This window comes from Barbus barbus (assembly GCF_936440315.1).
Source record: "Barbus barbus genome assembly, chromosome: 5".
Taxonomy (NCBI): Eukaryota; Metazoa; Chordata; class Actinopteri; order Cypriniformes; family Cyprinidae; genus Barbus; species Barbus barbus.
In genome coordinates, this window is record NC_136733.1 from 8,570,312 (window position 1) to 8,583,862 (window position 13,551).

The 13,551-nt window shown below is 37.9% G+C and overlaps 1 protein-coding gene across 9 annotated transcripts in view; it reads right to left on the minus strand.

Annotated features, from left to right (window-relative positions):
- Window positions 1–362: 362 nt before the first annotated feature.
- LOC306869591 (ankyrin-1-like) overlaps window positions 363–13,551 on the minus strand; it is an 84,181-nt gene continuing 70,992 nt past the window's right edge. For 6 of the 9 annotated variants that reach the window (XM_079416378.1, XM_079416375.1, XM_079416381.1 and 3 more), the window contains 3 exons: window positions 6,267–6,410; window positions 4,477–4,574; window positions 1,093–2,437 (listed from right to left, as the gene is read on the minus strand). In XM_079416378.1, the coding sequence (XP_079272504.1) occupies window positions 4,500–4,574; window positions 6,267–6,410 (219 nt within the window). In that variant the 3' untranslated portion in view covers window positions 1,093–2,437; window positions 4,477–4,499. Of the gene's footprint in view, window positions 2,438–4,476; window positions 4,575–5,892; window positions 6,117–6,266; window positions 6,411–13,551 lie in introns of those variants that run through there. The other 3 variants (XM_079416380.1, XM_079416376.1, XM_079416377.1) reach the window with 2 other exon arrangements.

Genomic DNA, 13,551 nt, shown 5'->3' on the forward strand with positions numbered 1-13,551 from the left:
ATGTGTGGAGCGCCTAAAAATTATTACACATCTAAACATATGTTTGGCATCAAAAATGAGAACCAATACAGATTGTGTTGTTTTCCCTAAAAACAATATATAGTGCACACCATGAGTATTAGCATAATCTGTAACAGTGGGAAAAAAAAAATACTGTTAACAAATGTTGTCTGTTATCCTGAAAATATGAGAAAAAAATCTAACCTTTCAGTAAAGTTAAAATATTAGTATTATTAGTAGTATAAGTAGTAGTAAATCTTTCGCCAATATGTTTAGCAAATTTTGCAAACCAAGCAATATAATTGCCATTAATTCTCATTTAGATTTATTTTTTAAATATATTTTTATATATATTTATTTTTAAAACTGGACATACTGGCCTCAGAAAAGAGAAAACTGAATAGAAATCACTGGAAGGGTGATAACTGCAGGGATGGCAAGGTAAACGTGACATGTCTAGGGAAAACGATGTTGATTTTTGGGCTCCCATGCCATTTAATTTGATTTAATACACTCTTAAAAATAAAGGTGCTTCAAAAGGTTCTTCACAGCGATGCCATAGAAGAACCATTTTTTGGTGCCACAAAGAACCATTCAGTCAAAGGTTCTTTAAAGAACCATCTCTTCCTTACCTTTTTATAATCTGAAGAACCTTCTTTCACCACAAAGAACCTTTTGTGAAGCAGCAAGGTTCTTCAGATGTTAAAGGTTCTTTATGGAACCATTTAGACAAAAAGGTTATTTTATGGCATCGGGAAGCACATTTATTTTTAAGAGTGTATAGAACTGGTTTCATTCTCCTCTAATGTCTTCTTGAAGTGTAATAAGTAGGCCTGTCTTTAGTAATGTGAAGTTATCAATAAAACATCTGGTAACACTAACACTTACACTTCTGGTACAACAAGATCCTATTATTTAACGTTAATAATGCATTAACTAACAGTGAATAATTTGTTACAGAATATATTAATCTTATTAATCCTGTTCATTGTTCATGTGAGCTCAAATCTGTTAAATATTATGAACTGATTCAACTTTGATTTTAATAAAGTATTAGTAAATTGAAATTAATATAGATTAATAAATACTTTTGAAGTAGTTTTCATTGATAGTTCATGTTAACAAATATAGCAAATTATTATTGACAAATGGAACCTTATTGTAAAGTGTTACCAAAAATCTTTGCAACATAACTTTTAGGTTTTTATTAATTAATAATATATGCTGAATTATTACCTACAAAACAAAATCACAAGTTTAATTGTGAATAATAATTTTAATCTATTGGCAGCCTTTATCTACATTTTACGACTAAGTTTACTTCAATGAAAGGTTAGACTTTTTAGCTATGATTTATAACAAGAAAAATAAAAATTATTGCTTTTTTGGTTCTAAGGATTCAGAAGAAAGTCTTTCCACTATTGGTTATTTGGAATAAAGCAAATGCTGAAGGTCGATAATGCAAATGTTAATATAACGCTTATAAGCTCCTCTGTGCATATCGAGTTATTAAGAGGAAGCTCAGGGTTCATATACACAGAGGTATGCAATGTATATAGAACAAAAACAAATATCTTGCTGCAGCGCTGCAAACGTGTACATATAGAGCCCCACAGTGATTTTAATATATGTCCAAAGTACTGTATCCAACTGAAAACATTTAAACTGCACAAATTGTAACCCTTGAGCCTAGTATATCTCAGGCAACACAGGACTTCACAGCTCATTTGCTACACAATTATACCTGTACAATACACAAGACATGTACTATTGGACTGAACAAGAATTCAGGAGCAAGTATTCAGACAGCAGCATAATCATCGCATAGGTTGTTGTTGTGTTTTTGTTTTTTTGGCTGTGGAAAAGAACACACGCACACGGAGAGTACATTCACATCATATTTGAGTGCATATTATGTATAATACCAGTACAAGAGGGTCAGACTCCTCCTGGTGGGAAACCTTTTCGGTAGTAGTGTGTTCTGGTTTCGCTTGGAAGACTGGATTCGACTAAAACTAGCTTTCGTGTCCCATGTGCCCCCACATACCATGATGTTAAGTGTATGCATCCAGTTGGCCAACATCCTTCCTCCCACCATTTTACAGCTCTTGCAGTACGACAGTATTTTCTCACCTCATAATTGCTTGCAGTCAGTGCTGTATGTAAAGGCAGGCCATGCGACAGCACTTTCACATGCTGATATTGAGATTACAGGAAGCACTTCTCAAATGCTTGCTTTTTTTCATTGTTTGGTTTCATTTTATAAGAAATCATGCCTCTAGCCGCTAGTGTTTGTTTTGCTTGTTACAAAAAGTCTGAAAATCTCTTTTCGTAGTTGATATCCAATGCCTATCGCCGGTGCTCTAGTTCAGTTTTCTTCTTTATTTGACGCTCATCATGTGTCAGTGAAGGATGGTTTGGGTGTAGGCGTCAAGTCCTAGGTTGGAAAAATAGAAAGGAAGGTTACAATGAATCTGCGATCTTACAAGAATCATGACATTCAGACCAAAATAGGAGCTTGACATGGTCTATGTTTTGCAGCATGGTAGCTGGTCTAAGTTGGTCTACCAGCTCTTACCAGCATGATTTTCCAGATCAAAACCAGATCTACTATAGCTGGTAGTTCAATCAGATAGTTGCCATAAATGACCTTCCTATTTAAACTATACTTTTAATATAAGAAAAAATACAGCATGCTTTTATACAGGTCTGAATGACACCAAATACCAGTTAACAAAACTTGAAGAAATGTGTACAGGATCATTGAAAATCTACAATAGGATAACATACCCAATAAGAGAGAGAGAGAGGGGGGGGGGGGGGGGGGGGGGGGGTTATGTATATAATTTTCATAAACATTGCACAACATCCAACAAGAATCCAAAGATCTGTCATTTCAATTCTAGTATGATTCATAAAGGATTCTTATTAGATCCCAGTAGGATTCCAAATCATGAGAGGACAGAAATAGGATCCTGTATACATTCCTTTATTTTGTTTTTTGACCATAGGTAAAATACATAATCAAGAATTTTTCTGTAGCTAAAAGGGAGGGAGGGCAGACAAATGCTAACTGGACACTTTCATATATTAGTTTGAAATGGATAAGATGTCAGAGGAGTTTAGGAGTTAATGCAGTGAGGTGATATGTGGGTTTTTAATAAAGTACAACACTTAATAGCACAACTAAGGGCACACATTATACAAAATTAGTAAATGCATCTCTATGCCTAAATAGTTAATTTTTATTTTAAAACCCAGCTTTTACCGCAGCCTTGCTCAATCAGCTGATTTAGGCCCCCATTGCTTTCATTGTCCAATAAAACAAAGTTCCAATCAAACGCACTTACTAGCAGTAAACAAACAAGTTATCAGTATATTTCTGGAACAGAAATTCTTATATGATTTATAATTCCTTATACATTTACAAAGTTGGATTTGATGCCCTCAATACTGCTGGATAATTAAATACTATGTTTTTAGTTTTCTATATTTTGATTCATCTTATAAGACATCTAAATTCAAACAACCTTAAAATAAAATACCCAGTTCATTCTCAGGAACGGTGCATTATTTCCCCATGAATTACTATTATTATTATTATTAACAAGACAGAATGTAGTCAAATAATTTATTAAAATGGTTTAAAATATTATTTTATATCAGCGTATTTGTCAATTTATTAGTCAAATTGATCAAACCTTGCAATCTACCAAAATTCTTAATTCAGTGAAATTATTATATTTTATATAAATAATTATAATACACTTACATTTCACTGCTGGTTATACTTGTGTATGTGTATATAATTGTGTATGTGACAAATAAAAATCTTGAATCTTGAATAATAACTGATACTAAAAGAATTTATAGTTGTCTAAAGTATATCTTTATCTGTTTAGAAGTTTATGGATACCCAATTTTAATGTCCTACCATTGAAAAGTTGTTGTTTTTTAATTCATGTTTCTTGAGCAGCAAATTAGCATATTAGAATGATTTCTGAAGCATCATGTGACACTAAAGACTGGAGTAATGATTCTGAAAATGCATCTTTAACATCACAGGAATAAATTACATTTTAAAAAATATTCAAATAGAAAAAAAAAATACATTTAATATTTTAAATTTGACTAGATTACTGTTTTAGTATATGTTTATCAATCAAATGCAGCCTTGGTGAGCTTAAGAGGCTTTCAAAAACAAAAAATCTTAAAAACCACAAACATTTCATGTGTAGTACTTTGGGATTAGACTTAGTAATGATAACTATTTGTACTTAAAAAGGCTCAAACTGCATATTTATGATTAAGGGTAATAGTTTAAGAATCTTACACTGAGAAACCCATATTTGTTGATCACTAAAGGTGTCTATAGTACTTAACGCCTGAACTGGAAAAATATGATTTCTTGAAATTTGATTGAATCCCGTTGGTTAGAAGGATTACATCAGCACAAAGTGCAGCAATGTCCTGTACCTGCAGGGAGGAGTGAGTCAGACTCACTGCTTTACTCTCCGCAGACTCGCACATTTGACTATTTGAGCACCTCCCCTCTTCACATCCACAACATCCAGCTACGGCGGAGAGCAGGTGGGGCGGTAGAGAAGAGGAGAGGAACAGTGGAGAGCGGCATCCAGGGGAGGACAGAGAAATGAAGGGACGGGAGTGTGAATGAGTAGAAACAAGGAGTAACGGAACAGATGAACAGGGCAAAGTGAAACAATTAGGTGATATGTTAAAGGAAAAGAGATCAAGTTCAATAAGCAGAACATGCAATAACACATAAAACAAGAAGATAGCATGGAGAAGATAACGAAAGAGAGAGACGGTTCAGGGGAAGATAAATAGGAGAGGATAAAGAGAACAGGAGAGAGAGAGAAAAGCAAATAGCATCAGAAAAGGCCAACAGAGAAGGACGGGCACAGTCTGGGCAAAGTGAAGTTTAATTCAAGACGAGGGTATACAGGGAAACTTGACATCAACCATAGAGAAACGAATGATAATGAACATCAAATGAAGTTATTAATGAGGGTTAACTGGGACGCCCATAAAGAGGAATCACATATGAACCAACCTGGTGATGTAATTTCCTCTACAACATCTACAAGACACAAGATATACACTGCATAGTGCTTACTACACTGTAAAAAGTGGTAACCTGCAATAATTACCTTATAAATATATATTTCTGCCTGCTTTAACCTGCTTTAAAAATACTTTTGCTGGTATAAATGTAAATACGTTGCTTTAGTGATGTTACACCAAATATCTGACTTGAATAAAACTGGTCATTTTTAGGTTACCATTTTTTCAGTGTTTTTTTTTAAATAATATGTGAAACAATATGCAGTATGCTATAAACAGTAGTATGCAACACAGGTAAATTTAATTTAAATGAATTCAGCAAAATGTCTCATCACTTGTCAGTCAGATTAAATGAGGAGTAATGAAAAAGATGTTAAATATGGGTTGATGATTTTGGAAATTAATACTTCTGTATACCGCAAATCCATGCACATATATGTATGCATAATGTACTGTAGAAATAGTAGTATGGGTAGAGTAGCATGGTAGAGTTATATTTTATTATATTTATCCCAATAATCATTAATCCTGGTTCTGACTGATTCCTCTTTTTGGAACGGAAAGAAATTCAGGAAATGAAAAAGTGCCCAAAATAAAGAATAATGATGCACTGGAGTGCAATTAAGCACTATTATCCAATAATATGATTACCAGTTCTTCATGACCAATTCAAATCTGACTGGAGTGACCTAAAGTGATACTATATAATATAAAGGACAATTATGATAAATAAGTCTAAAAATGTTAATATTAAGGATCATTTTTAATAAAGTTTCTAAAGTTTAAAGTGTATCTATCCAGGCTTACTAGCTTCTCACATCATCCAGAGCATACTTTGTCCTCCCAACACTTTCAGGACCTTGGAACATGCTATTTTTTTCCATTCAAATGTCCTTTTCCTCAATAAGCTGAAGAACTCTTGTTGCATTTCTTAAAGGTGAAGTGTTAAATTTCCTTTAAAGGATTCATGGAGAATTCTTGCAGATACATTATCTCCAGGCTGCATTTATAGGCTGCATCTTCTATAAGATCTAAAATGCAAAAACAAAAAACAAAACAAAACAAACAAAAAAGACAGAAAAAAACTTTGGTGTTTCCTGGTCTAAGCCTTCAAGCATCTATCAGTTTGCTTATTCTCCTTCAAACCACACTCTGTCAGCCCAGAGAACTCAAAAGCCCACCTTGCTGTCACGGCCCAGGACGGCATAGCTCATGAACTGTTCTCCATCAACATCTGCCTCATTGATATCCTGCGGCAGCCCTTCTATGATGAGCTCCTGTCCCCCTTCCTCCCCTTTTCCTCTTCGGACCACCTTCCTCACAATCTATGTCACGGATGGGTGAGATCATTGAGAATCGGTGGATGAGCAGAAGGTGCATGAAAAGGAATGAAGGAGAGGAAATGAAGAGATGGGAAACAGTGTAAGAAACATGCAAAAGTAATGTCTTAGGATGTTTGACAGAAAGGAAATATGTTATTTAAAGTTGCACTTAATGTAAACTTGTGCAAACCATCTATTTTAACTCCGGATATGCTGAAGTTCTCAAGAGCATCTCAACATAACTGTGCATTTCTTTGTCAATTATCATTAAATTACTCTGTTAAATTTTTACGTTATGTAGTAAAATTTAGTGAGCTGCCTTGCTGTCTACTATCTTCGCAGACGCTGTCCTAACCCCATATGTGACACATTTAGAGTGCTTTACATAAGGACCTTTAAGCCGGTCAACAGCGACGTCATTTGTTCAACAACGTGAACAACGTTAACAACAGGAGGATTGAGGATGCTGTGATCGGAGCTGTGTTTTTATTGTGTCTCGCGGGTTTCACAATAATGGACATGGCATTTCGACTTATAAGTCAAGCGATTGAAAGAATGGAAAGGAGGACTAAGAATCTCCAACGACAGTTTGCAGTGTTACATTTCATTGAGGCTGATAGAAGCACAAAACGCCGTAGACGAAGTCTTCAGGTAAATGCCGTTTATAAATGCTCTCCGTATGATACAATGTTTACACAGTATATGTTTACACGGTGTTTTAAATCATGGCGGGTGAGGGCGTTTTTGTACACGTTTAGCCAATCAGCGTACACTTATGTTACGAATAATTCTAACTGTTTTAGACCCTACTCTGAAGTAGGAGCTATTTTAGTTCCTCCAAACGGAGTTCCTGGAACTAAAACCGTTCCTAGTTCCTGCGGTGCGAACACGCCAAAAAGCGGGTAGTTCCACAATTAATTTGGGTACTATGAAAAGGTTCCTGCTGTGTGAAAGGCCCTATAGTATCTCTTTCACTCAAAATACATTCATACATACATACATAAATACACACACATATACATACACTGAACAAAATTATAAACGCAACACTTTTGTTTTTGCCCCCATTTTTCATGAGCTGAACTCAAAGATACTGAACTCCGAAAACCAGTCAGTATCTGGTGTGACCACCATTTGCCTCACGCAGTGCAAGACATCTCCTTCGCATAAAGTTGATCAGGTTGTTGATTGTGGCCTGTGGAATGTTGGTCCACTCCTCTTCAATGGCTGTGCGAAGTTGCTGGATATTGGCAGGAACTGGAACACGCTGTCGTATACACCAATCCAGAGCATCCCAAACATGCTCAATGGGTGACATGTCCGGTGAGTATGCTGGCCATGCAAGAACTGGGATGTTTTTAGCTTCCAGGAATTGTTTACAGATCCTTGCAACATGGGACCGCGCATTATCATGCTGCAACATGAGGTGGATGAATGGCACAACAATGGGCCTCAGGATCTCGTCACGGTATCTTTGTGCATTCAAAATGCCATCAATAAAATGCACCTGTATTCGTTGTCCATAACAAACGCCTGCCCATACCATAACCCCACCGCCACCATGGGCCACTCGATCCACAACGTTGACATCAGCAAACCGCTCACCCACACGACGCCATACACGCTGTCTGCCATCTGCCCTGTACTGTGAAAACCGGGATTCATCCGTGAAGAGAACACCTCTCCAAAGTGCCAGATGCCATCGGATGTGAGCATTTGCCCACTCAAGTCGGTTACGATGACGAACTGCAGTCAGGTCGAGACCCCGATGAGGACGACGAGCATGCAGGTGAGCTTCCCTGAGATGGTTTCTGACAGTTTGTGCAGAAACTGATTGTTGCAGCAGCTGTCCGGGTGGCTGGTCTCAGACGATCTTGGCGGTGAAGATGCTGGATGTGGAGGTCCTGGGCTGGTGTGGTTACACGTGGTCTGCGGTTGTGAGGCCGGTTGGATGTACTGCCAAATTCTCTGAAACGCCTTTGGAGACGGCTTATGGTAGAGAAATGAACATTCAATTCACGGGCAACAGCTCTGGTGGACATTCCTGCAGTCAGCATGCCAATTGCACACTCCCTCAAAACTTGCGACATCTGTGGCATTGTGCTGTGTGATAAAACTGCATTTAAGGCTACGTCCACACGAAGCCAGATTTCTCCCTATCTGATCTTTTTTTTTGCTTCAAATTCCGTAAACACGGAGTCGTCTCAGGAAATATCTGTGTCCACACGGAATCACTGAAAACGATGTAGTACACATGCCAGACCAATATGTGGCGCTGTAATTCTGCCACAGAGATACAAAAAAACAGAGAAGAAGACTTGGGCCATGTGCGTAAACCTTGCGCGCTGAATACAAACTAACACACAAAGCAGAAGATTTTGCTTTAATAAAACTAATGAGCTCAGTAGGTTCTGCAGCACGAACACAGGCACGTAGTCTGACATTGTTGTTGTTGTTGTCGCTGTTATGTGACGCAGCGGTGTCTGATTAGGGGCGAGACGTGGGCTGATGACGTCATCGTTTCAGAAAATATACGGATTCGCCGTCCACACGAAAACATGAAAATGGCGTTTTCAAATGTATCCACCCTGGGACCCGATTTCAAAAATGATCGGTTTCACTCTTCGAAAACGCCGGTTTCGTGTGGACGAAACGCCTATACGGTAAAAAATATATGCGTATACAGAGAAAAGCGTCTTCGTGTGGACGGGGCCTTAGAGTGGCCTTTTATTGTGGCCAGCCTAAGGCACACCTGTGCAATAATCATGCTGTCTAATCAGCATCTTGATATGCCACACCTGTGAGGTGGATGGATTATCTCGGCAAAGGAGAAGTGCTCACTAACATAGATTTAGACAGATTTGTGAACAATATTTGAGAGAAATAGGCCTTTTGTGTGCATAGAAAAAGTCTTAGATCTTTGAGTTCAGCTCATGAAAAATGGGGGCAATAACAAAAGTGTTGCGGTTATAATTTTGTTCAGTGTATATACAGTGACTTACTAAGTATTACACACCTTCATGTTCACATTATTTCATGTTTTGTTATGGCTCAGTCTTATGTTAAACTGCTTTAAATTACTTTTTCAATCAAAAAAATCTGCACTCCATACACCATAATGACAAAGCAAAATCAGAACTGTCACAACTTCGTAAATGTATTAAAAATATAATACCACTCTTGCTGTGTTTAGGTTCATTGTCCTGTTGGAAGGTGAACCTTCTGCCCAGTCTGAGGTTCTGAATGCTCTGGACTAGGTTTTCATTAAGGCTGTCTCAATAGTTTGGTGCATTGATCTTTTTTTCTACTCGTCCCTGCTGCTAAAAACAGTCCCACAGCATGAGGCTGCTATCGGCACACTTTACTTTTTGGATGGTACTCTGCAGGTGATGAGCAGTGCCTGGTTTCCTTCAAACATTATGCTTGGAATTGAGGTTCATCAAACCAGAGAATCTTGTTTCTCACAGTCTAAGGTTCTTTTAGGTGCTTTTTTGCAAATTCCAAGTGGGTTTTTGTAAAGTAAAGTAAAGTCGTGACGTATTGTCAAGTATGGTGACCCATACTCGAAATTGGTGCTCTGCGTTTAACCCATCCAAGTGCACACACACAGCAGTGAGTAGTGAACAAATGCATGCACACACACACACACACACACACACACACACACACACACACACCGTGAACACACACACCGTGAACACACACCGTGAACACACACCCGGAGCAGTGGGCAGCCATGCTGCAGCGCCCGGGGAGCAGTTGGGGGTTCGGTGCCTTGCTCAAGGGCACCTCAGTCGTGGTATTGAGGGTGGAGAGAGCGCTGGACATTCACTCCCCCCACCTACAATCCCTGCCGGCCGGGGACTCGAACCCGCAACCTTTCGATTACGAGTCCGACTCTCTAACCATTAGGCCACGACTTCCCACGACTTGTGTGTCTTCACTGAGGAGAAGATTGAGTCTGGCCACACCGACATAAAGCCCAGATCGGTGGAATGTTGCAGTGATGTTTGTCTTTCTATAGGTTTCTGTCATCTGCATATATGATCATGAAGCTCAACTAGAGTGACCATCAGCTTCTCGGTCACCAGTCTAGACAAGGCCCTTCTCCATCAGTTGCTCAGTTTGGCCAGGAGGCCAGCTCTAGGAAGAGTTCTAGTTGTTAAAAACGTCTTCCATTATGGATAATGAAGGCTACATGATTTTGTGAACCTTCAATGAAGCAGAATTTTTCTGAACTCTTCCCCAGATGTGTGGCTTGACGCAAACCTGTTTCTGAGCTCTACAGGCAGTTCTTTTGAGCTCAGGGCTTGGTTTCTGCTCTGATATGCATTTTCAGCTGTTAGACCGTTTTATTAAGATGTGTGTGCCGTTCCAAATCATACCCATTCAATTGAACTTGCCACAGGTTAACTTCACTTGAAGTGTAGTAACATCTACAAGCAATATGAATGCTCCTGGGCTAAATTTCAATTGTCCCAGATAAGGGTTTGAATACTTATGCAATGGAATCATTTAAGTTTTTGATTTTTAATAAATTTTGCAAAGATGTTAAAAACCTGTTTTTTGCCATTAGGGTGTATTGAGTGTAGAATGATGTGGGAAAAAAGCAATTTAAAGCAATTTAACATAAGGCAGCAACATAACAAAACATGAAAAACGTGAAAGTATCGTGAAAGGATTTTTGCCCCCTTCCAGTTTTTTTTTTTTTTTTGCATATTTGTAACACTTAAAAGATTCAGATCATCAAACAAATTTTAATATTACACAAAGATATAACCCGAGTAAATACAAAATGCAGTTTTGAAATAATGATTTATTTTATTAAGGGAAAAAAGCTGTCAAAACCTGCCTGGCCCTATGTGAAAAAGTAATTTTGGCCCACTTTTTTTTGCAGAATTGTTTTAATTCAGCCAAATTGGAGGGTTTTCGAGCATTAATGGACTGTTTAAGGTCATGCCACAGCATCTCAATTGGATTTAAGCCCAGACTTTGACTGGGCCACTCCAAAACCTTACTTTTGTTTTTTTTGAGCCATTCAGAGGTGGACTTGCTGGTGTGTTTGGGATCATTGTCCTTCTGCATAACCCAAGTGCGCTTGAGCTCACAAACTGATGGCCGGAAATTCTCCTTCAGGATTTTCTGATAGAGGGCAGAATTCATGGTTCCAAAACTTTTGGCAAGTCATCCAGGTCCTGAAGCTCCAAAGCAGCCCCAGACCATCACACTACCACAACCATGTTTGACTGTTGGTATGATGTTCTTTTTATGAAATGCTGTGTTGGTTTTATGCCAGATGTAACGGGGCACACACCTTCCAAAAAGTTAAACTTTTGTCTCTTCAGTCCACAGAATATTTGCCCAAAAGTCTTGGGGATATTCAAGATATCTTTTGGCAAATGTGAGACGAGCCTATGTGTTCTTTTTGGTAAGCAATGGATTTTGCTTTGGAACGCTCCCATGGATTCCATATTTGCCCAGTCTCTTTCTTATTGTTGAATCATGGGTTCTTTTATGACGTCTTGGATGAGTTGTCATTGCGCTCTTGTAATTTTGGTAGGCCAGCCACTCCTGGGAAGGTTCACCACTGTTACAAGTTTTCTCCATTTGTGGATAATGGCTCAGACCGTGGTTCGCTGGAGTCCCAAAGCCTTAGAAATGGCTTTATAACCCTTTCCAGACTGAGACATGTCAACTATTTTGTTTCTCATCTGTTCTTGAAATTCTTTAGATCGCGACATGATGTGCTGCACTTGCTTTACTTTTTCAGACAGGTTCTATTTAAGTGATTTCTTGATTCAGCAGGTCTGACAGTAATCAGGCTTGGGTTTGGCTAGTGAAATTTAACTCAGATTTCGAAAATAATGTGGTTAATCACAATTCTTTCATGATTTAACAGGAGGGGGCAATTAATTTTTCACGTAGGGCCAGGTAGGTTTGGACATCTTTTTTCCCTTAATAAATGAAATCATCATTTAAAAACACTGCATTTTGTATTTACTTGAATTATCTTTGTGTAATATAGACCTTTTTCTGAACGCGGACGTCTCGCCTGACTAGAACGGTGCTTTACATTTCCAGTTTCTAGTCACATTTACATATTTTCCGAGCCGATAATATGACTTGAAAACTATAAAAATTATGTTAAAAATCATGTGGCGCAATTGTTTCATCACTTTACAGTATCGCAATGACCGTCTTTTTGCAGTAAAGGACCAGTCATAGTTTAATGAGTGGGAAGATGACACGAAGCGATACAAGTTTAGCTCCATTGAAAACAGATGACCGCACATACAGCTCCCGATCGGGGCGAAGTTCACAGGATTTTGTCCACAGAATGATAAGAGTTAAAACATTATTTTAACATATTATATAACTTCACAGTCAGTATTTTAACTTAAGTGCTGCAAGCCATGCATACAGCGCCGGACATGACAGATTTCCTGGTACGCAAAACAAGTACTTTAAAGGAATTCCTTAGCTTATTGCCATTACTGTGGCAGCCAACAACAGCACAGCTTAAGCCTCAGCACAATTTTATATTAAAAAGTTTAAATTCAGTCAATCTTTTTTACCCCGTCCTAACGGATTTCTATGGAGACCGGAACACGAGAGCACCCAAACGGAAGTTAGAATCCATCATGGCGCAGCTCATCGGTTACTCAGGAAAAAGGTCTATAAAAATTAGTTTGATGATCTGAATCTTTTAACAAATAAGCAAAATTTTTTAAAACAGGCACTATATATATATATATATATATATATATATATATATATATATATATATATATATATATAGGCACTATATATATTCTTAGGTTGGGCACAACCTAAGAATCTCAAAGGCCTAAATATTTTTGAGTGCAATTTAACTTTTTTTTATTTGTAAAGTTCACTACTCAAAGATATATAAGAACATAGACCCCTTTCTCTTTTTTAGGGTTCTTAGAAGCAAAAGTCGTCATAGTTGGGTAGGAAGTTTAAATGGAAATGGTGAATGGAAATGGCAACCAACTACCTAACTAAATATCCATGATAGGTACGGTGGTCAGAAGAAAGAAAGATGTCACATTTACAATCACTCCTTCAGCCGTTGTATTAGAAACAGTGAAGTAGCATCCTTAACTAGCTTTCTGAAACTTAA